Source organism: Paralichthys olivaceus, chromosome 6 (assembly GCF_024713975.1).
Source record: "Paralichthys olivaceus isolate ysfri-2021 chromosome 6, ASM2471397v2, whole genome shotgun sequence".
Classification (NCBI taxonomy): Eukaryota; Metazoa; Chordata; class Actinopteri; order Pleuronectiformes; family Paralichthyidae; genus Paralichthys; species Paralichthys olivaceus.
Window position 1 is genome coordinate 2,327,290 of NC_091098.1, and position 25,546 is coordinate 2,352,835.

Sequence of the window (25,546 nt, forward strand, 5' to 3'; positions counted from 1 at the left end):
CTGTGGATGCTTTAAAAGCAGTTAATTCCCTGTCTACCTCTGATTATGGTTAATTCAGTGCTGACCAGGGGTAATGATGATATTACAGTGAACTGTATTAGTTGGAACACCAAAGGAGTCAATCACATTATCAAACGTAATAGAGTTTTATCCCATTTGAGAAGTCTCAAGGTTAATATCGCTTTCCTGCAAGAAACCCATCTCATGTCTTCTGACCATAATAGACTTTGTAAAGGGTGGGTGGGGCAACTATACCACTCCAATTATCAAAGCAAGTCTAGGGGAGCTGCAATTCTTGTTAATAAGAATACTCCTTTTATTATGCAGACTGTCACTGCAGACCAGCGAGATATGTTGTGGTCACGGGTACCCTGTATAACATACCTATAATTTTGGCTAATGTATATGCACCAAACGGAGATGATGCATAATTTCTGAAGACTTTTTTATCCTAATTACCCAACTTAATCACACACAGGCTTATTCTAGGGGGTGACTTTAATTGTGTATTACACCCAGCTTTAGACTGCTCCTCTAGCTCTACCTACAATATAACAAGATCAGCGAAGACTATTACTTCCTTCATTCAAGCATATAACATAACTGATCCCTGGCGTTTCCTGGACCCCGATCTAAGGCATTATTCTTTTTTCTCCCCTGTGCATCACTCCTACTCGTGCATTGATTATTTTTTAATTGATAGCCAATGGCTGACCTCAGTCAGAGAATGCAGGTATGAAAGTATCGTCATTTCTGATTATGGGCCTGTAGTGTTGCAATTATCCTTCCCTAATAAAGTTACTCGGCGCCCGTGGCACTTTAGCAATGCTTCTCTCACTAACAAAGGGTTTGTTAACCATATAAACACACAAATAAATGTTTTCTTGTCCACGAATTATACACCAGATGTTAGCAAATCCACTATTTGGGAATCGCTTTTTGAGAGGAGAGATTATTTCATACACCACCTGGGAGGACAGGAATAGAAAACAGCGCATTAAAGATCTTACAGACCAAATTCATCAGCTGGACTATAAATATTCAACTGCTCCCACCCCTGAACTTTTAAAGGAGAGGTCAGCTCTGCAGACAGAGTTCGTCTTGACCACCACCTATTATACAGAGCAACTACTGCTTCAGTCTCGCTCTAATCTGTATGAACACTCACATAAGGCAGGCAGGACTCTTGCTCAACATATTAGGCAGTTCACAGCCTCTACCCTGATCACAAATATCCGCAAACACGACGGTCAGATCTCTAATGACGAGCAGGAGATAAATAATGAGTTTAAAGTATTTTATTCCTCTCTTTACACCTCTGAGGGGATCCATGACCCTTCTAGGCTAAAGTCATTTTTTCAGAGTATGGATTTGCATATATGGCATTTATGGAACAATTGGAAGAACCTCTGTCTTTGGAGGAAACTAGATCTGCTCTTTACAGCATGCAGAATGCTAAACCTCCAGGACCTGATGGTTTCAAGGTCGAATTCCTTAAGAAATTTGGAGATAAGTTGCTGCCAATTTTTCTCACTCTTTTTGAGGAATCGTTTGTCGAGGGCCAACTTCCACCCACATTCTCTCAGGCTTCTATCTCAGTTATATTGAAAAAGGGTAAAGATCCCCTTAGTTGTGGGTCATACCGTCCGATATCACTCCTGAACGTGGACTGCAAATTGTTGGCCAAGGTCCTGACTCACCGCCTAGAAGGTACCCCGCCCTCGATTATCTCTCCATATCAAATTGGTTTTATTAAAAATCGCCTCGCTTTCTTTAATATTTGTCGGCTTTAGAATATCATGCAGAACGCTGATCCCAATCAGCCATTACCCGAAGTAATTATGTCCGTGGTATAATTCTCAGACACGTGTTCTAAAACAGACATTGCGGAAACTAGAGAGGAAGTGGCGTTCCACCAATAAACATGACTTTCACCTAGCCTGGAAGAATAGCTTGATATATTACAAAAAGCCACTTAGAAATGCCAGAACCTCTTATTATTCATTATTAATAGAAGAAAATAAGAACAACCCCAGGTTTCTCTTCAGCACTGTAGCCAGGCTGACAGAAAGTCACACCTCTACTGACCCATCTATTCCTCTAACCCTGAGAAGCAATGATTTCATGAGCTTCTTTACAAATAAAATTATAACCATCAGGGATAAAATCCACCACCTCCTCCCAATGAATAGCACATACATAGATACATTGTCTGGTCCTGAAACCATAGAACCAGATTTATGTTTGAACCAATTTTCTTCTATTGACCTTCCTGAACTGACCTGATTAGTTTCATAATCTAAACCAACAACTTGTCAATTAGATTCTGTCCCAACTGGACTTTTTAAGGGAGTTGTCCCCCTGATTGACAGTTCCATATTAAATCAGATTTACATGTCTTTGTTAACCGGCTATGTACCTCAAGCTTTTGAGGTAGCTGTTATTAAACCTCTGCTTAAAAAGCCTACACTTGACCCAGAGGTTTTAGCTAATTAAGGAGCCATATCAAACCTGCCCTTCATTTCAAAAATCTTAGAAAAAGCAGTTGCTAACCAGCTGTGTGATTACTTAGATAGTAACGATTTGTTGGACAAATTCCGGTCAGGATTTAGAATCCATCACAGCACAGAAACAGCACTATTGAAAGACCTTTTTAAGGCATCAGATGATGGACTTGTCTCTGTGCTCGTCCTGTTGGATCTTAGTGCAGCATTTGACACCATAGATCATAAGATCCTGTTATAGAGACTAGAACAACATATAGGGATCAGAGGAACTGCACTAGACTGGTTTAAATCATATTTATCAGATAGATTTCAATTTGTTAATGTCAACAATGACCCCTCCATGCACATGCAAGTTAGTCATGGAGTTCCACAAGGTTCTGTCCTTGGACCGATACTCTTCACCTTATATATACTCCCCTTAGGCAACATCATGAGAAAGCACCACATACACTACCATTGTTACACAGATGACACCCAGCTGTACATTTCTCTGAAGCATGATGAATCTAATCACTTAGTTCAACTTCAGGAATGTCTCAAGAACATCAAGGCCTGTAATTCCTTATTATCAGGATGCCCCAGGAAGACTGTAAAGTCTCCAGTTGGTCCAAAATGCCGCAGCACAAGTGCTGACAGGAGCTCTAAGGAGAGATCATATTACTCCTGTCTTAGCTTCTCCACATTGGCTAGGCAATTTCAAAATAGTTTTCAAAATCCTGCTCCTCACATTTAAAGCCCTTAACAATCAAGCCCCTTCATATATCAAAGACCTGATAACACCATATTATCCAAATAGATCAATTCGTTCACAAAACACAGGCTCTCTTGTGGTTCCAAGAGTCTGTAAGAGTAGAACAGGAGGTAGAGCATTCAGCTACCAGGCTCCTCTCCTGTGGAACCAGCTCCCAAACATCGTTTTAATCACCATTATATTAAATTGTTTTAATTGGTTTTGTTCATTTTTATCAGTTGTAGAACCAACACGGGACGGAGCAACCGGGTCCCGTCAGAATAACCCCGAGCCAAAACAGCAGGACTGATTCCAGGGGGCGGTGGCACTAGACACGCCACACCCCTGCCTGCATCCCTTTTCGGTGCGCCGATGGGCAAGAGTGTTGCGCCCACGACACGGAGACGCTGCGGACAGAAAGCGCACCAGCGACAGTCGGCAGAAGACCCAGCGACACAACAAAACCAAACAGGCAGATAACGCCAGCCTACCTGCGGACACGAACTACAACCCCAACAGAGCTCCAAGCGGGACCGCCGATATAGTCAGCCACTTGTGGTGCTGTAAGAGTTGGAAGTCAGTGTCACCACCGTGCACATTGCGCTGATCATGGATGAAGAGTAAGTGCGCTACCGTACCTGTATGTATGGGGGATGTGCGCTTGAGCTTACCACACCACGCCGCAGCCACCACCCGAGGGATCAAAGGGTGGAAAGGAAAGAGCGTGGTGTGGCCGCTCACCCGGTTATAAGCGGTCGACTGGCGCCGCCCAGCAATTAACCTAGCGCCACACCGTGGCCGGGAGGAAGAATACAATTCATTAAAAAAGAGTGTTGGATCCAGAGGCTTAATTTTCTCTCATTCTTCTCAGTGAAATATCTAGGTCACATCATTATGAATGATTTCTGTGATTCTGACGAGGTGCAGCATCGGTGCTGTAAACTCTATGCACAAGCCAACATATTCACTGCATGTATCAGCTGCTAGAAAGATAGAAAGATGTGAAGAGATCAAACAATGAAGTCATCTCATTGAACTTATTTTCTTTTTTGATTTTGCCACACAGGAACCAGTGAAGTCTGATGAGGCGAGGGAAATGGCTAACCGGATCAATGCTTTTGGTTACTTGGAGTGCTCGGCCAAGATGAAGGATGGCGTGAGGGAGGTGTTTGAGATGGCCACCAGGGCAGCACTGCAGGCCAAGAGAAGAGGCAAGAAAAGCGGCTGCTGCCTTTTATAGAGTGTCAGGTGACGCAGGATCAGGAGGGAAGGAGGGAAATAAACACGGCTAAGAAAAACATCCCTGTGCCTGTTTCCACCAAGGTAGGCACAGTTGACTGGGGAGTTGTAGGGATGAAACCAGGCTAAAGAAAAAAAGGAAGGTGAAATGCTATGGAAAAGGGGAATACATGTATATACATTTAAGTTCGACATTATAGCTTTTAGCTTTCAAATAGAAATACTGTAATCTCGAGTTTAGGACTCAATAAAGCTGAAATTAAGAGAACATGACGAGAAGGGAACATCTCTCCTGCTCATACTCTTACTCCAGTACAGTAAGCTCCTCTGTGGCTGGTGGTCGAAATCAGACGAATGCCTGCCTAACTAACTGTTGGAAGACTTCCGTGGCTTGCAGTGTGACTGTGCTTGTCTTTCATTCTGTATGTTTTTCACTCTCCTTAAATTCCAAAGTTAGAACTAACAAACTTTTTATGGACTCGCTTTTCTTTTTTATGAACCTGTGATATTTCATACAATTTTCAATTAAAAAGCAGAGTTTAATTGTTTGCAGTTAAGTATAAAAACATAATGAGACCAACGACCATGAGTGTTTTATACCTGCTTGTTAATTAATAAAAGTTGACTGAGTTAACTTGGCCTTAAAGTGACAAAACTCTGTAAAATTCAGAATAGAATTCAAGATCCTGCTCCTCACATTTAAAGCCCTTAACAATCAAGCCCCTTCATATATAAAAGAGTTCATAACACCATATTATCCAAACAGATCACTTCGTTCACAAAACACAGGCTCTCTTGTGGTTCCAAGAGTCTGTAAGAGTAGAACAGGAGGTAGAGCATTCAGCTACCAGGCTCCTCTCCTGTGGAACCAGCTCCCACTCTGGGTTCAGGAAGCAGACACCATCTCTTACAGTTAAACTTAAAACGTTCCTCTTTGATAAAGCCTATAGTTAGTTCTGGATCAGGTGAGTCCTGAACCATCACTTAGTTATGCTGCTATAGGTCTAGACTGCTGGGGGAACTCCCATCATGCACTGAGGACCTCTCCACTTCTCTCTGTCTCTCTGCCCCCCCACATTCATTCATTTATTTATTTTAATACATGTCAATGACTAGTTCACTTTGTACTCCCATAGTCTCTCTCTCTCTTTCTCTCTCTCATTTCAGATGTCTCTGACCCCGGAACCTCAGGACAACAACTTTACCATTATTACTATTATTAATTACAATATCTCAGTAATTAATTATGATATGAATTGTGTCTGTTATCAATAATAATTAAATGTCTTAACACTGTTGTTTACATTTTAACTAGTCAGATCTAATACCTGATGGTGCTCAAGTGTTCCCGGTCTTTTATCGCTGCCGTTATTGCAGTTATTATTATTATTATATTCTCCCCTGCTTTGTAGCATTAAATGGATTCATTTTCAGATCCTCTGTCAGTTGTTTAGAGGATCTTGTTTTTGTGTGTCACATAATTTATCAGGCTCTGTAAATTCATTTTTGGATGTCTCTATGCCAATCTAACAAATGCAGCAAAAACAAATTTACTAAACAAATCCTTGCATTTTCAATCATGAGGACGTACACACCAGCCAATTAAAAACATATTACTATAATGTCACTGCTGTCCACATTCACATTAAATAGATTATATTTGATCATCAATTGTATTGTTTCAAGTCGTGGTGTCATTTCTTCAAAATAAAATAAACTGAGCTGCCAACAGTCAACCCTCAGAAGACAATGCATTTCAAGCAGAGGTTGAATCCTTGCCGAAGGTGGATGAAATGAATTTCGCATCACTTCCTAAAGGCATCTCCAAACAGGACAGAAGTGAGAGAGAGGAGATTCAGTTTAATAATTATTTAATAATAATTAATAACAGTTTAATAATAATAACATTTATTTTATGGATTTTACTCTATTTTATTTTTCACTTGAACACAGAGTTAAAAAGACAACATTTTTTGGCTGGTATGTATATATGTAATGTATATGTAAAGTACAAGGTGACATATTGCATTTCTTTGTGACACTGTATATTCACAGAATCACTTCCTGTTTATCAATTTGACCTCAAAGCTAAATGTTTTTGTTTTGATGCAGTTTGATGTTTGAATTTCAAAAAGCTGTTAACTATGGCCTGAAGGTTGTGTCAATGGCTTAACAGACCTGAAATAGCCGCAGTGTTATGTATGTAAAAATAACATCATTCAAACCTATTCAAAGCCACACACGTGAACAGTAAATAAGCAAGTTCTGTTTCATCTCATGTAAATATTGAATATAAAATCTTTATGCAGATAAACCAGGTAGGATGAATGAAAACGTAACACTACATCCTAGACTGTTAATAAAAAGCTGTGCACACTACGTCCAACACGCAAACGATAAAAAGGCCTGGAGTTTTTCTGTTTCACTACTATTAACATTTGCATTATTCTATGTAACATGTTTACAAACCAAGGTAACAGTTATTTGGGGTATTTTTTCGACAAGGGATTAGTTAGAGATATTGCAGGGAGAAATGGAACAGTCAGGAGCAACCCTAGTGAGCTGTTAGATGAAGAGGTGCAGTCAACAGGCCACACATCTCAGTTTTCTCAGCCAGGCAACCAATTCTTTTCACTTTGTGCGACTATTAACAGACTTGTCAACTTCAACAGGAAATCAGATCACAGTTGGACACATAAATGGTAAATGGTTGTATTTATATAGCGCTTTTCTAGTCTTGAAGACCACTCAAAGCGCTTTACACTACAGTTTTCCATTCACCCATTCACACACACATTCATACAGAAATCTCAGCATGAATAGGAATAAAGTGACCGAAAGCAATGGACCGCTTCTAACGTTCAATCAATCAATGGATGATATTAATTTCCCACCACTACAAAGAGAGATCTATAAACCAGACAGAAGTGAAATTGGGGAGAATAATAAGACAACTACATCTAAAAAGAAGAAGAAGAACATAATAGCAAGAGTTGTATATGGAATTCCCGTCATTAGACCTGAAGTGAAAAGGAAAGTGCAGTCTCCCCCAAAGAGAAAAAAGGGACTTGTATATCACCGTTCATTTCCAGCATGTCAGGAAACAAAGGCAACAAACATGCCTGTCCTGAGGGTGGACTCAGCAGAGATGAATAAGGACGAGATTGTCCTGAGGAAAGAGACAACAAAGACAATTGAAGACCAGACTGTCCTGAGGAAAGAGACAATTGAAGACCAGACTGTCCTGGGGATGGAGGAAGAGGCAAAAGTGTTTCAGCCTCCATCTCCACAGGCAGAGGCATCGACTTCTCAGTCCACAGGAACACAGTTTGCTGGGACAGCTGATGTTTCTGCACACACAGAGGCATCTGCATTTGAAGTGAAAAGGAAAGTGCAGTCTCCCCCAAAGAAAAAAAAAGGAAGTTGTATATTGCCTTCCATTTCCAGCATGTCAGGAAACAAAGGCAACAAACATGACTATCCTGAGGGTGGACTCAGCAGAGATGAATAAGGACGAGATTGTCCTGAGTATAAAGTCAGAAGAGATATATGAAGAAAAGATTATCCCGGTGACAGAGTCAGCAGAGTCAATTGAAGACCAGACTGTCCTGAGGAAAGAGACAATTGAAGACGAGACTGTCCTGATGAAAGAGACAATTGAAGACCAGACTGTCCTGGGGATGGAGCAAGAAGCAAAAGAGTTTTAGCCTCCATCTCCACAGGCAGAGGCATCGACTTCTCAGTCCACAGAAACAGAGTTTGCTGGGACAGCTGATGTTTCTGCACACACAGAGGCATCTGCATTTGTGTCTGCATCTGTGCCTAAGTTTGAATCTGGCAGTGGGGTTGATTTGACTACACATGCCTACTCTGAACTCTTGAATCGGCTCCTGTATGAGAAGCACATGAAAAGGACCGCTCAGGTACATGAAAATGATGACCTCGTCAGAAAGGCAAAGGATATGGAGCGAAAAATTGTATATATTTATGCCACTAAAGTGGGTCTAGGGAAGGAAGTTTCACAACTGAGGATGCTTCAGTCAAGTGGTTGCCAAAAGGTCAGTGACCTTGAGAGAGCTGTCCAAACTGAAAGAGAGAAAACAATGGAGAAAGAGACATGCCTCGCCAGAGAGATTGAGGAAACATCCAAAATCCAAACCTCCCTGGTTCAAGCCCATGACCAACTGGAAAAGTCAAGATGCCTTTGGGAGCATGAGAAGTCCCAAATCTTGGCTACACATAGTCAGGAAACCTCCAGGCTCAAGGCAGCTCTGCTACAGGAACAGGAAGGAGGAAGGAAGGAAAGACACCAGTGGCAGTCGGAAATGTCCACACTTCAGGTGGCTCTCAACACCACTAAGGAAGCTCTGGAGGCAATGGAGGAGGATAAAGTAAAGTGGAGCGAGGAAATGATTAGGAGAATAACAATCCTAGAAGAGATGATAAAGGTGAAAGAGAGCAAATCAAAGAAACCGTCTTTGCTGAGACGATTTTTCCAGCTCTTTAAAAGAACCAGGAAAACAAACACTTGCACTTAATCACTGTTGTGACTATGTACTCATTAAACGTGGCACCATTAAATGGTGTTGTGGCAGTCGACCATGCCACGGGGTACCCACCACGACAGCCAGAGACGAACCAGTCCAACCATTGGGTGCTCAGCAACATCTTTTTATTTAATACAAAGAGAACTGACAGAACACTTAACTTAAAGGGTCCAGCACTTTCTGCTGGACCTTTAGCTTCGCCCAGTCTCTTCCCCAGTGTGTTCCACGAGGCAGCTCTGCTGCTGCCTTTTCAAGCATGAGGATCAATCAGCTAACAGCTCTCACCTGTGCTGACTGATCCTCTGTGGTGCAGGTGAAGGTGCTCTCCCAGCCCCTTCACCTCCACATACCTCCACTGTCAGATTCAGGACCGGGAGCTATCCGGCCTGAACTGCTCCCCCCCTTCCATCCGCCCAGGGGAGGAACCCACCCCACCAAAGGAGGCGCTCCGGGCGTCGAGCAGGTGGGCATCGCGGGATGCGGCGTCTCTCTGGCGGCCTGGAAGGTGGGCGCCGCCGCACAGGCACCTTGGACCCCGGAACAGGAGTGCGCCGCCGTCTGGGGGACCAATCCATAGAAGCAGGGTCGGCAGGCGTCGGCCTTTGTGTGTGTGGGATTGTGTTTCAGGGTTAAAAAAAAGTGCATCTAAAAAAATGAGTGTAAAAAGAATTTACCCTTGAGGGATCAATAAAGTATCTCTTCTCTTTCTTGACAGTATAGAGGTTGGCAAAATTCACACTTATGCAACATTAATAAAGACGTGTTTTAAAGAAAAACATTTATTATGAAAAAAATAAAAGTATAAACACACAAACTAACAAAAGGTGTACTTACTATATACAGATGTGTGTGTGTGTGTGTGTGTGTGTGTGTGTGTGTGTGTGTGTTTGTGTGTGTGTGTGACTGAGATTCAAAATAGCAGCTGGCCACTATGAAGACAAAAGGCCCCCTGGAGTGGTGGGACCATGTGGCTGAGATCACATGTATGTGTTAAGTTTGTGGAGATGAGTGTGTGAGGTGTTGGTGCCAGGTTAAAGAAAGTAGTTAGATGCATGCAAAGAAAATGAAAAGCCTAACAGAACTAACATTAACTTTCAAATAACAAGTAACACGTGTTGCGTTGTTGACGTGCTGACGTATTGCGGTGAGCGTATTGTGTCACCTCCTTGTTTTGAACTCTTCTCTTTTTCGTCTCTCCCTATTCTGCTAATATCTGACTCACTGAAGCTAATTTTGAGTCACACTCACAGTTTTACTATTCCTTACACTCACCTCTCCCTCTCTTAGCGACTCATTTGCTAAATCACTGTGATTTACACACTACCCGTGTTAGCTTAGCAACTTAGCATTAGCAGCTAACAATGGCTTCTAATAAGTGCTATACAAATGCAGTTATTATTATTATTATTATATTCTCCCCTGCTTTGTACCATTAAATGGATTCATTTTCAGATCTTCTGTCAGTTGTTTAGAAGATCTTGTTTCTGTGTGTCACATAATTTATCAGGCTCTGTAAATTCATTTTTGGAAGTCTCTATGCCAATCTAACAAATTGGCCCCCCTCTATGGCCAAATACCAGATGGCCCTGGAATGTCTGGATGTTCTTTATTAAAGTCACTGATAAGATCCAAGTCCATAATAAAACTGTCCGGAACCCACTGGCGTTCTTCAGGTCCATACCCCACCCAGTCCACCAGGAGTTTCCTGCCCTGGCCCCTTTTACGCACCGCCAGCATGGTGTACACCGGCCCTCCATCGACCATACGGGGAGAAGGGGGTGATTTGGTAGCTGGAAACAGAGCACTCTCCTTGACCGGCTTAATTTTGCTGACGTGGAATGTGGGATGTACTCGGAGGGACCGAGGCAGACGAAGACGCACAGCCTCTGGATTGATAATCCTGGTGATGGGGAACGGACCGACGAAGCGTGGAGCCAGTTTGCGCAACTCCACCTGAAGAGGCAGTTCTTTGGCCGCGAGCCAGACTCGCTGGCCAGGCTGGTAGACAGGAGCCGGTCTCCTGCTGCGATCTGCAGCTCTCTTAACTCTGTCCCCTTGACGTATAAGAGTCTGTTGCGCTGCAGCCCAGATAGGGCATGGGCTGATGGGACAGACACCTCAGGTTCGGACTCAGAAAAGATCGGGGGTTGGTAACCAAAAACACACTTAAAAGGGGACATACTGGTGGCTGAGGTGGGAAGGGAATTATGGGCGTACTCGACCCATGTCAGGTCGAGTACGCCCATAATTCGCCCATAACTCCATGACGCGGGGAAAACCCCCGCGTCATGGAGTGGCACCGATGACACCGATGGTGTTACGCCCCGTTGCCGGGGAAAATATAAAGTAAAAAAGGTGGAAAGAAACTACACAAGCACGACGAGTTAGCAGCCAGTGTGTATTCGTCAGTCAGCCATCCTGCTTCTCCTTCAACACGGGAACAGACATCAACAATCAATCGCCGTGCAGCACATTCGCCACGGACTTAATAAAAGAAAATAAAACACAATTGCAGTTACAGAAATACTTATGCAAGTCATATTTGATCAAAGGTAAGTACAAAGTTGTAAACAAAAATGATATAAAATAAAGTGTTTTATCTATAAGTGCAGTCCTGTCTCTGTTGTTGTTTCAATACCTGCGAGGCAAAAGCAGTTGAACACTGAACAGATGATCGATCATCATTTTAACCTCTTTTAACTCAAGACACTTGAAAACAATTAATTATTATTCTTTTTTAACTCACTCTTTCTAATGAACTGCTATCTTAGCATATGAAAATCATGAACATGAATTATTATTATTTTCATTCATTTTATCTTATTTTAAACACATGAAACATTTTATTATCCGGTATTATAATCATGAAACTCTTTTTAAACACATTTTGCCATTAATTATTATTATTCTACTCAGTCATAAGCTCTTGGTTAACCCATGTTCACTATTACCAACCATGACAATGGCACCGATGAGTTTACAGATCTCCTTCCAGAACCGCGAGATAAACTGGGGCCCCCCGATCTGACACGATGTCCTGTCAGAATCTGTGAATCTTAAAAACATTGTTCATCATAATTTCGGCCGTTTCTTTGGCTGAGGGCAATTTGGGCAAAGCTATAAAGTGAACCATTTTAGCGAATGTCTACGACTGTTAAAACCGTGGTGTACAGACAAAGTCCATAGAAATTTCCGCCCACGGCCGGGACGGAATAGGAACAGGCTACAACAAGCCTGCGCGGGTTCTGGAGGAGTTCTTATTCCTGGCACAGACTGGACACGCCTCAACGTACTCCCGCACTTCCAGCTCCATGGACGGCCACCAGAACCGCTGTGTGATGGCGAATATGGTCCGTCGTACGCCCGGATGACAGGTGAGCAGAGACGAGTGAGCCCAGTGAATCACCTGTGGGCGCAGATCAACAGGAACATACAGACGGTTCTCAGGGCACCCACTAGGTGGCGGGGTCTCACCATTCGCTTGCTTCACCTCGGCTTCTATGTGCCAGGATACCAACCCCACCACACGGATAAGTGGAAGGATAGGCTCGGGATCCGTGGCAACAGGCTCGGGGCTGAATAGGCGGGACAGGGCGTCAGGCTTAGTGTTTTTGGACCCCGGTCTGTAAGATAAGGAAAAATTTAATCTGTTAAAAAACAATGAACAGCGAGCTTGACAGGAATTTAATCGTTTAGCTCCTTTTATATACTGCAGGTTATCAGTCCAAACCAAGAACGGGTGTTGTGCCCCCTCCAGCCAATGCCGCCACTCCTCCAACGCCACCTTCACCGCCAACAGTTCACGATTTCCAACGTCGTAGTTCCGCTCAGCTGCCTTCAAGCGTCGGGACAGGAAGGCGCAGGGATGCAGCTTGTTGTCCACCTCGGCTCGCTGGGATAAGACGGCCCTGATCCCCTCGTTAGATGCATCTACTTCCACCACAAACTGGTGAGAGGGATCGGGAAGCGTGAAGATAGGCGCCATGGTGAACCGCCCCTTCAGCTCTCGGAACGCTGCGTCCACGTCAGCGAACCAGCGGAATGACACCTGCGGAAAAGTGAGAGCGTGGAGAGGAGCTGCTATTGCGCTAAAGCCTCTGATAAACCGCCTGTAAAAGTTAGCGAAACCTAGGAATTGCTGCACTTTCTTGCGGCTATCAGGTGTTGGCCACTTGGCTACAGCGCTCACTTTAGCTGGGTCCATCTTAACCCTTCCAGGGGCTACGATAAAGCCCAGGAAGGAGATGGTATCGGCATGAAATTCACTCTTTTCTGCTTTCACATGTAACTTATTAGCTAGAAGATGTTGCAGAACGAGCTTAACGTGTCTCTGGTGGGTTTCCACGTCGGGAGAGTAAATAAGAATATCATCTAGATATACATAAACAAACTGATCTAAAAAGTCTCTTAAAATATCATTAATCAAAGCTTGGAACACTCCTGGGGCATTGGTGAGACCAAACGGCATCACTAAATACTCACTTGGTGTGTTGAAACCAGTTTTCCACTCATCCCCCTCCCGAATGCGGATAAGGTGGTATGCGTTTCGCAGATCCAACTTGGTGAAGATCTGCACTTGTTGTATTTGATCAAACACTGACGTCATGAGGGGGAAGGGTTATCTATTCTTGACTGTGACTACGTCAGTCGGAGGTCACAAAAATCAATATTGATTTGGTGTGTACATATGCAAAGAGAATGTCGGACTCCGTAATTTTTCTCTGGACCCCTGCCTAATGTTTCCAGTGATGACATGTACAGCCGCATGTCATCCTTTCACCGCTGGCTGTCAAGGTGGTGTCCAAATAACAACGTGGGCTTCGTAGATAATTGGCGCACTCTTTGGGGGAAACCTGGTCTGATTAGGAGAGATTGTATTCATCCCACTTGGAATGGAGCAGCTCTCATATCTAGAAACATGACAACGTTTGTTAGACAGTCCACACCGTGACAATCCAGAGTTGAGACCAGGAGGCAGAGTCGCAGTCTTACACGCTTCTCTGCGCTTCTATTTGAACAGTCATCCTCACAATATCCTATAGAAACTGTGTCTGCCCCCGACACCCTAAATTCATTAAATCAAAAGCAAACAGGACAGGAATAATATATTCAAACCTAATAAAAGTTAACACAGCCAATATACCTGTAACAAAACACAGAATTATAAAAGGCGGTTTATTAAATATCAGGTCACTCAATCAAAAATCATTACTTATTAATGACCTGATTACCGATCACCAAATCGATCTATTATGTTTAACAGAAACCTGGCTGCAAGATGGAGAATATGTAGGCTTAAATGAAACGAAGCCCCCAACCTATACTAATACTCATACTTCTCGAAGCACAGGCAGAGGTGGAGGGGTTGCAGCAACCTCTAAATCTGACCTATCTATCAACCCTCGACCGAAAGAAAGTTATAACTCCTTTGAAAATCTTATAATCAGCCTCATCCATCCAAGCCTGAAATCACATAGAAATTCTGACTAAGGGGCAGGCGGACGATATATGATAACTAGATGAATTGGTTTATCTGAATTCTCTGAATTTCTATCAGAACTAGTTCTTAGGACAGATAAAATAATTATAGTAGGTGATTTCAACATTTATGTAGATGTTGCCAACGACAGCCTTAGTTCAGCTTTCAAATCAATAATAGCGATTGGTGTCATTCAACATGTGAATAAACTCACCCACTGTCTGAATCACACTCTTGATCTTGTTCTGACATATGTCATAGACATTGAAAATGTAATAATATTTCAACAGAACCCTCTTCTGTCCGACCATTTTTTAATTACATTTAAATTTAGAATTACTAATTACACTGATTCTGGACAGAAACTCTATTATAGTCTGTGTTTATCTGATAAAACTGAATACATTTAAGAACTGCTTCCTTCTACACTTACCTCTCAGCCATGTGTCACTACAATACAGGAAAGTTATCAAAACTTTACCCCCACACTAGTTGATAACTTAGTTAATAGTACAGCAGCTTCATTAAAAACAATCCTTGACGCTGTCGCCCCTCTAAAAAAGAAGAAGGCAAATCAGAGGAGATCAGCTCCGTGGTATAATTCTCAGACACGTGTTCTAAAACAGACATCACGGAAACTAGAGAGGAAGTGGCGTTCCACCAATAAACATGACTTTTACCTAGCCTGGAAGAATAGCTTGATATATTACAAGAAAGCACTTAGAAATGCCAGAACCTCCCAGGTTTCTCTTCAGCACTGTAGCCAGGCTGACAGAAAGTCACACCTCTACTGACCCATCTATTCCTCTAACCCTGAGAAGCAATGATTTCATGAGCTTCTTTACAAATAAAATTATAACCATCAGGGATAAAATCCACCACCTCCTCCCAATGAATAGCACATACGTAGAAACATTGTCTGGTCCTGAAACCATAGAACCAGATTTATGTTTGAACCAATTTTCTTCTATTGACCTTCCTGAAGTGACCTCATTAGTTTCATCATCTAAACCAATAACTTGTCAATTAGACTCTGTCCCAACTGGACTTTTTAAGGAAGTTGTCCCCCTGATTGACAGTTCCATATTAAATGTCTTTGTTGACAGGCTATGTACCACAAGCTTTTGAGGTAGCTGTTATTAAACCTCTGCGTAAAAAGCCTACACTTGACCCAGAGGTTTTAGCTAATTACAGAGCCATATCAAACCTGCCCTTCATTTCAAAAATCTTAGAAAAAACAGTTGCTAACCAGCTGTGTGATTACTTAGATAGTAACGATTTGTTGGACAAATTCCGGTCAGGATTCAGATGTCACAGTCAGTCACCCATCCTCCCACTTCTCAGTCAGTCTCCCATCCTTCCACCTCTCAGTACTTTTCCATGGACTCCGCCTCTGCCTCATCTGCCAGCCAAGCCACACCCTCTCACAATCCAACACAGCTGCTCCTCATCACCTGCAATCAAGCCCAGTATATATTCACCAGCTCCACTCTCAGTCAGTGCCAGATTGTTCTACGCCTTCATGCAAGACTTTCCAGCAGTTATCTCCGGACTGATTCTTCGTTGCCGACCCTGCCTGTTCCTGACTAACCTGCCTCGTCCGAAACCTGGTAATCACCTCTGCCTTCCATCCCTGACCAAGTCTTCTGCCTGTTACTATCTGACCAAGTCGTCGGCCTGTTGCTGTCTGTATTGCCTGCCACCTGATCTGCTAAGAGCTGACAATAAAGACTGTTACCAACTGTCCATGCTTGTTGTGCTGCATTTGGGTTCAAAACCATACCCGTTACATTAGAATCCATCACAGCACAGAAACAGCACTATTGAAAGACCTTTTTAAGGCATCAGATGATGGACTTGTCTCTGTGCTCGTCCTGTTGGATCTTAGTGCAGCATTTGACACCATAGATCATAAGATCCTGTTATAGAGACTAGAACAACATATAGGGATCAGAGGAACTGCACTAGACTGGTTTAAATCATATTTATCAGATAGATTTCAATTTGTTAATGTCAACAATGACCCCTCCATGCACATGCAAGTTAGTCATGGAGTTCCACAAGGTTCTGTCCTTGGACCGATATTCTTCACCTTATATATACTCCCCTTAGGCAACATCATGAGAAAGCACCACATACACTACCATTGTTACGCAGATGACACCCAGCTGTACATTTCTCTGAAGCATGATGAATCTAATCACTTAGTTCAACTTCAGGAATGTCTCAAGAACATCAAGGCCTGTAATTCCTTATTATCAGGATGCCCCAGGAAGACTGTAAAGTCTCCAGTTGGTCCAAAATGCCACAGCACGAGTGCTGACAGGAGCTCTAAGGAGAGATCATATTCCTGTCTTAGAAAATGTAGAAACAAAGAGAGATAGATTTTATGTTTTTTTACAGTATTCACTCTGGTACCTTATTCACATTAAATGAATGTCTTTATCATTGTGACTGCCTCTGCCCTCCATCAGCATAACTCTCTCTCTAGCCGAGCAGAGAACGGTTTTATCTTGAGTAAAGGTCAGCAGGTAAGCCAAGGTGAGATGTCTGACTGAGGACAGAGGCACATTTACATTTGACATCCGTTAGCTGTAATGCTAAATTATATAATTGATGCTTTGCGGCTCAGAACATCTTCACGTAATCTTTAACTCACATTTACACACCTTGCTTTTCAGCTCATGAGTTCGTCCCACTGCGTCACTTACCGGTGTGAGTTTTACTGTTTATAGAAACATATGTGCTACACATAAAGTGCATTGGTGCTAGTAGCAAATCTCTACTGGCTACCGTAAGCTAGTTTAGTTAAGTTAGCCTTGACAAGAATCCAATGCTACGTGATTTGGAAAACATACTTACCGAGGTGGCCTGTGGTAGCCCTGTGGCGGTTGCTGTTGCTGTTGCTGTTGCCGTCGATGTGGAAAAATTTTGGATTGCTGCCAGAACGGCTCTGCCGATATTCTCCGCTAACGCCGATTCATTCATCGACATGTTTGCAGAGCGACCATGGCCGACAGGAGAGTGTACTGGGTGGAGGCGGGCGAACATGACAGATCAGTCAAAGTGCGCCCCCTTGTGGCTGGCTATAGTGGCTACAGGTCATAAGTCCCGCATTCTTCATAAAAGTGACACTAAAAACTCAAAGTACTCTTCAAATAAAGTTTCTGCATACGTGTTTGTTATTTTATGTAGTTATTAACACGATATTCCATGTCCAAGAGTCCATTTCCCCGGATAAGTTTTGTTATTTGCCACTATAAACACACTCTGACCTCCTCAAGCTTTTATTTTGGTACTTCCTGTTACCGGCATTTGAATTTGCATATTAGTTAAATATTTAGTTTCACCCGAAACATTTAGATTTAACAATTTAGATTTAGATTCAGATTTAACATTTAGATTTAACATTTTGATTTAACATTTAGGTTTAGATTTAACATTTAGATTTAACATTTAGTGTTGGATTTAGATTTAACATTTAGATTTAGATTTAACATTTAGATTTAGATTTAACATTTAGATTTAGATTTAACATTTAGATGTCAGATTTAGATTTAAATTTAACATTTAGATTTAGCATTTAGATTTAACATTTAACATTTAAGTGTAACATTTAACATTTGGATTTAAATATTTAAAATATCTCTAGTTGACAAATATTGTTGTAAATGTGCAAAAAAGTGACTCTCAAAAATTCACACCAGTTTTTTAAACATGGTTTGAAGCTAAATGTGACAAAATGTTGCTGTTATTTTCAGCGTGAGCTGCTTTACAAACGGCACCCCATATCTAGAGGGGCTTGATTTTACATGCCTACAGTAGTATCAAAACTCTTCCTGTCGTAATGACAAGGTTCATGTTCTACATAACACCTGAAGGGCAAACCCTCCATCTGACCTCAGGGACCAAAGTGTATGTGTGGCTATGGCTGTGGCTGAGGAGAAGAGCGGTCGTCCTCCAACCAGAATGTCATTGGTTCGATCACAGTCTTCTCCATCTGTATGCCAAAGTGTCCTTGGGCAAGATACTGAACCCTGAATGGCCCCTCATATGAATGGGTAAAAGGCAAACTGTCCTGTAAAAGCTCTTTGAGATTGAGCCAGCTGCTGGGTTTAAACAACATATCGCAGTGTGACAATGTTTTGTGTCTGACGACAGGCTAGCTGTCCCGGTCAACTCAGCCAAGTTAGCTAGCTAACACTTCAGTGTCCTTACTGAACTGCTGTTAGCTACAAGTTAGCTGCTACTTCACTGATTCACACAGGCCAAAAGATATTTTAGATTAAAAATAAAGGAGATTAGGTCGTCAATTATATTCAATCTGAAGTGGTTCACCAGAGGTTAGGTTGACAGATGTGATGGTTCTTTACATGAGAGGTAAACAGCAGTGAGGAAGTGGAGCTCTAACGCAACGTAAACTTGGCAAACACTCCTGAAACACCAGCTAGCTGAGGAGCTAACACTGACAGCAGTGTATAAACACGGATGAAGCTGGGTGGTTACAGACTTAATGGAGGTATACGGTGTCATGTGAGAGAACGCCACCCACTAAACCTCTACATCTGGTTTGACGGGATTTTATTCAGGCACAGTTTGAAAGCTGCTGTCAGAGATTATATTCGGAGATTACCATTTCCTGCTCTGGATGAAAATTGGCGACAGTCATAACCTAATAACTTCCGACTATTAAATTGGTTGATCTTATTTTATCAGCATGTAAACACCAAATCCAGAATGCAATCCAAGGTCTCAGTATTGAATTAGCTGGTTTGAGACTAGTCGTTCTGGAAATGATCATGTTCGAGTGTTATTGTCATGGGTTTGACTTTTTCTTCTAATCAGAAATGAGGCCTCATCCCACATGTTTTTTTCCATGCACTATGTTATATCATACCTATAGTGTTTCATTTGTTTTATGCCAGAAACTAATTTGAAAGTCATTGTTGGTCAGTAAAATGCTTTGGCCCTAAGTGAAACATTGTAAATATCTGGTGGAGTACACTGAAATACTGGAGCATACCCTGAATACAGTTTTTCACATGTCCATGATGCCACAACTAGATCTCTTGTACCTCTTGTCATAAGTGCACACACATAGCAACTCGTGTTGGGGAATATCATTTGATACAATCTGACACCAGTGGCGCACACGCACATATAAATGCAGATACATTAGACAGATGAAATAGTCAAAGTTCACTGTCTGATTGGCAGATGCCCCCTCCACCTCGTTTCTCCCTGGGAGCTTCTCTTTGCAGGAACTGTTGAGTTACTCTATAATTTTGTCAGGTCTCGAACTTACTCTGTAAAGAGCCATGGCATAATCTATATTGTTAATTTGCATCATCAAGCAAACATTTCTGGTTGATATTATTTTTGTCAAAAAGAGTTTAATTCCACATATTGAAAAAGCAGGAGATGAAATGATTGTGGCCATAATAGGTTTCCAGAGTTTTGTTAAGTGTTTCCTGACAGTGTTTCATGGATCCATACCTCACACCATCTTAAAACTCTCATCCTGTCCTATTTCATCATTGTGCTTGTACACCAATCAAGCTCCTCACCCTGCAGGGTTGTTTTTGCTCTGAATGCACAGAATCAATAACAGAGTACATGTCTTTCTTCATTCTTTCAGATGGCTGCAATCAGAAAGAAACTAGTGATAGTCGGTGATGGAGCCTGCGGCAAAACCTGTCTCCTCATAGTGTTCAGCAAAGATCAGTTCCCTGAGGTCTATGTGCCCACTGTGTTTGAAAACTATGTGGCAGATATTGAGGTGGATGGTAAACAGGTAAGCTGTTTATTATAATGTCACATTTCTTTCTTTTTGTCATGAGTCAATTAACACAGCATAGGGTGTGTAGACTGAGCCTCGGACCCTGAAGGTTTGTTTCATAATATAACCTGAGCAGCACTTGGTTTTTAAGGATGATACTATGTTGGACAGTTAAAAACAAAAAATGCTAACAATATATCAAATGTTAGTAATATGTTTTAAACTAATGCTTGTGCAATGCTTCATCTTTTTTGTCCATGATAAATGAACATAGAGACGCTATTTTTAAATGATAAACTTGTTTGTGAAATTCTGTCATTTCATCTCACTTATCTCTAAACATGTACACTGATACCAACACATCTGGAAGAAGGTAACATTGGGTTGTATATTGGCCTGGCGGATTTGTCCATAGACTTAATTTCCCTTTGGGGATGAATAAAGTAATCTATGAATAAAGTAATCTATCTAGACATATATACACAGTATGTAGAATCCACATTGACCGCTGGATCGAACGTCCACGTTGCCATCCAATTGGGCGAAATATTTTCAAGAAAATGTTTTAAGATTAAAAGTGCCTCTGGATTTTAGTTTAGTTGTATTTCAAAGCTTCTCCCTCACCCAGAATCTGCCTGATGTCTGAATCTGAATACTTTTCCTGATTTTGAGCCAAAGCTTTTAAACCTGATAATAGATCACCAGTTTGACATTTTGATGGATTTTTAACAAACTGAACAAAGCTCAATAATAACTTGTTTAACCTGTACATCAACAGAAATGGAAAATTGACTGTTGTGTACCGGAACAATTTTTTGTCAAACAACTGTTCTATCCAACCTTTCTGCTGTTTTCCTGGTTGTCTTTGAATCTATCTCATGTTGTCAGAATCTAGGTCACAAACCTTGTAACTGAGCCCTGTAGCATTTAATTGTGATGCAGATATGGTGGTGTTGTGAAGTATGTAAGCATTAATGTCCTCGACCCCTGTAGGTGGAGCTGGCTCTCTGGGACACAGCAGGACAGGAGGACTATGACCGGCTGAGGCCTCTCTCCTACCCAGACACAGATGTCATCCTCATGTGTTTCTCCATCGACAGCCCCGACAGCCTAGGTGAGATTTCTTTCCTGCCATTGGTTTTGACAAATGTACCATTTGCTCCACATTCAACATGGACACTTTGTGCCCGATGCAGAGAATATTCCAGAGAAGTGGACTCCAGAGGTCAAACACTTCTGTCCCAATGTGCCTATTATTCTGGTGGGAAACAAGAAAGACCTGCGGAATGATGAACACACCCGTCGAGAGTTAGCCAAGATGAAACAGGTGAGTGAGGCCTGTACTTAACTGTGCTCATTCTGCAGCTTATACAAATTCAAACCTATGGGGGTTTGTTTAGACTGAATTTCATTATAATCCCAAAGGTTACTTATCTCAAAATGCATCAAATTGACTGAGTTAATCATGGGAAACTGTTTGTGAAACTGTAAGAGCGAGGAGTCCTCCATATTCTGCACTTTTGGTTCTCACTGCAAAGCTATACAAGATAGTAAATGTTTATCTGCACACTCTAGTAACAATCAGGTTTGACAAGGTGGAATATTCTCACCAGTCCACTTCACTCTGTATATGGATGGTCTCTCCAAACAGTTAATAGAGTTAAGGACTGGCTGTATGGTGGGGATAGCATTGTTAACCCTTAGGGCACCTTCTGGACATCTTTGGCCATTTAAGTTTCTTTTTTTGATAATTCTGTCTGTGTTAATGCATATGACTCGGGACTTTCAAAAGATGTGTATTTTCTGCAGATTTTTAAAATTTGTGTAAAAAAAATACAACCTTTTATCACATTTGTAGCACAAAAAAAGCCCCATTGGAACCCATTATAACTGCTTTTTATCTCTTTGCCAAAATAAAATCATGCATTACACATTTTTATTATTTCATTCTGAAGTCCTGGCTTCAAAGTTATATTTTTTATATTGACCCATTTTCCCACATTTGGCATAAAGGTAAAATACATAGTATTTCCTGTAGTGGCACTATTTCTGTATAATGGAACCCATAAACCTAATGTATGCAAGTGAAATGATGTGTGAAACCTACATTTTGCTGTGAATATCTGTATGAGTTACAGCATGCTAAGCTTTCACTGTAACTGTGTATGTGTAAGTGTGTTTGTGCATCTGTGTGTGTTTGTTGCTAATCAGCAAAATAATTACGCAAAAATAATGTTAGTGATCATCAGTGACATATGCCAGGCTCTGTTAACCTTCCAAAAATAATGACATTATCATGTAGTAAAGGGAAAATATGACATTTTCTGTGTTTTGTTTTTATATAGTTAGCATAAAAACCAATGGTGTCAAACTGGAGTTGAAATAATAAAAATGAATGAATATTTGGTATTTATGATCAGGGCTGATGTTTAATACAATGAATTCATTAAAAGGGAAAAAAATATTTATATATATGTAAAGTTTATTACAGCAGATTTAGGGAGTGGACATTGTTGTCCACGAAGGAGCCGAGAGGGTAGTGTTTTTTAAATATGACACTACACGAATGACACATGCCATGCTGTGTTCACCCTCAAAAAATAATGTCATTGCCATGTAAAATTAGCATTTAAAGCATTCATATACTTAAAATGAATACATATATTTGGTATTTATGATCAGGACTGAGGTTGGTTAAAAAAAAAAAAAGTTATTAAAAGTGAAAAATAAAGAATAACATTAACTTGTTTAATAGTTTTACAGAGTGGCTATTTTTGGCCACGAAATGATTTAGTTGTCTTGTCTCCTCACAGTGCTGGTTTACAGCAACTGTACAAGCCTATGACATGTTTAAAAAGAGTGTTGGATCCAGAGACTTAATTTTCTCTCATTCTATTGAACAGGCCGAGTACTAAAGAAAGAACCAAGTGAAATATCTAGGTCACATCATTATGAATGATTTCTGTGATTCTGACGAGGTGCAGCATCGGTGCTGTAAACTCTATGCACAAGCCAACATATTCACTGCATGTATCAGCTGCTAGAAAGATAGAAAGATGTGAAGAGATCAAACCATCAAGTCATCTCATTGAACTTATTTTCTTTTTTGATTTTGCCACACAGGAACCAGTGAAGTCTGATGAGGCGAGGGAAATGGCTAACCGGATCAATGCTTTTGGTTACTTGGAGTGCTCGGCCAAGACGAAGGATGGCGTGAGGGAGGTGTTTGAGATGGCCACCAGGGCAGCACTGCAGGCCAAGAGACGAGGCAAGAAAAGCGGCTGCTGCCTTTTATAGAGTGTCAGGTGACGCAGGATCAGGAGGGAAGGAGGGAAATAAACACGGCTAAGAAAAACATCCCTGTGCCTGTTTCCACCAAGGTAGGCACAGTTGACTGGGGAGTTGTAGGGATGAAACCAGGCTAAAGAAAAAAAGGAAGGTCAAATGCTATGGAAAAGGGGAATACATGTATATACATTTAAGTTCGACATTATAGCTTTTAGCTTTCAAATAGAAATACTGTAATCTCGAGTTTAGGACTCAATAAAGCTGAAATTAAGAGAACATGACGAGAAGGGAACATCTCTCCTGCTCATACTCTTACTCCAGTACAGTAAGCTCCTCTGTGGCTGGTGGTCGAAATCAGACGAATGCCTGCCTAACTAACTGTTGGAAGACTTCCGTGGCTTGCAGTGTGACTGTGCTTGTCTTTCATTCTGTATGTTTTTCACTCTCCTTAAATTCCAAAGTTAGAACTAACAAACTTTTTATGGACCCGCTATTCTTTTTTATGAACCTGTGATATTTCATACAATTTTCAATTAAAAAGCAGAGTTTAATTGTTTGCAGTATAAAAACATAATGAGACCAACGACCATGAGTGTTTTATACCTGCTTGTTAATTAATAAAAGTTGACTGAGTTAACTTGGCCTTAAAGTGACAAAACTGTGATTGAAATAAATCAAAGTGTACTGTCAAATACGCTGTATGTGACTGGGGATTAAAGGGTAAATAAAATGTTATTGTCCTTTAGAAAGTTACTGTAAATTCTGAAATAGTAACAGGTCTTAATTTCTAACTGCTACTGGGGCAGAGCCTTTTTTAAACAAGCTGAAAAGACTTGATTCCTAATTTCCCCCGTTTTCTGAAAATATTTCAGAATTTAAGAAGAAGAATCCTCCCAATTTTACCATGTGATCACTTTCAATTTGCTGTTAATGCAAACTGAACCCTGTCTACCTGACAAATTCAGTATATTGCACATTTCTACAGCAAAGTATCCTATACTATACAGTTGGGTAGTTTCTTTCAAAATAAATACTGTGCTAGCTGCCAGTAGGCTTTTAATGTGAAACCTTTGCCCAGGGCTTCAGTCACTTGTGGAAGTAAGTGAAAACAGTGTTTGTGTTGGAGAAGTGACACTTGAGGGATAGTTGATGGAATCAGTGCCATGGGACTGTCATCTATAGTGATGTTCATCTGCAATATACAGGACAAGTAATTCCACACCTTTGGTCTTCTCTGGAAGTTAGACATTGACAGTGTTTTTCCCCACTCTGCCACTTCACTCATGTCTACAGCTGTTTTTTTCTGCTTTTTACTCTGTTGTATGTTATGTTCACTTTGTGATATTCTACTGGCTTTTGTTGTATTATTTGCACACAACTAAAATCAAGAGGTCGGAGTGGTTAACACTTTTTAAAATATATGATGTCAGATTATTAAATCCAAAATGCAAGCAACTCCTTATGGATCGGACATTTGTAATATTCTTTTGTATACAAATGTATCCTGACATTTCTCCAGTTGTATTTTGTAATGTATTCTAAAGGAAATAAATTGTAACCGAGAATGACCAAATTCTGCCTCTGGCGTCTTGTGCTTTCTCTCTTAACACCATTTCAGTTATGACGAATCATGCTATTGTCCATCACTCGTCCATCAAGATCCCAAAGTTTCCAAGGTACCCCATGTGTCAGGCTCATACCCATTTCCATTTAATTGTTTGGTACAGCCATATTTAGCTTATGGTTATGAAAAGCTTCATTAAGTTTTGCCAGTTGATTGTTCAATTGTTTTGACCTTCATACTGTAACTGTTGGTTTTGCAGTTATACTGTTTTTATACACGTATCTCATGTGCACAAATTAATCAAAATGTGGTTACAAACAGTATCTTAGACACATGCATCAGTAGTACCAGCAGTCAGTGAAGTAAAACATGGCCTCGATATATGTACTTTTCTATCTGACTCCCCCAGTGCT

The 25,546-nt window shown here is 41.2% G+C and overlaps 1 protein-coding gene and 1 long non-coding RNA gene across 2 annotated transcripts in view; both read left to right on the forward strand.

Annotated features, from left to right (window-relative positions):
- Positions 1-4,398: 4,398 nt before the first annotated feature.
- Positions 4,399-25,546, forward strand: part of LOC138410538 (uncharacterized) — a 66,180-nt gene continuing 45,032 nt past the window's right edge. Inside the window, exon 1 of the long non-coding RNA XR_011243246.1 lies at positions 4,399-4,485. This is a non-coding gene — a long non-coding RNA (uncharacterized lncRNA). The remainder of the gene's footprint in view (positions 4,486-25,546) is intronic.
- LOC138410537 (rho-related GTP-binding protein RhoA-C) lies at positions 20,114-24,009 on the forward strand. Its single transcript, XM_069527031.1, has 4 exons — positions 20,114-20,296; positions 21,275-21,395; positions 21,478-21,608; positions 23,405-24,009. Exons 1-4 carry the CDS (start codon positions 20,141-20,143, stop codon positions 23,576-23,578), a joined length of 582 nt encoding a protein of 193 aa, XP_069383132.1. The 5' UTR covers positions 20,114-20,140; the 3' UTR covers positions 23,579-24,009.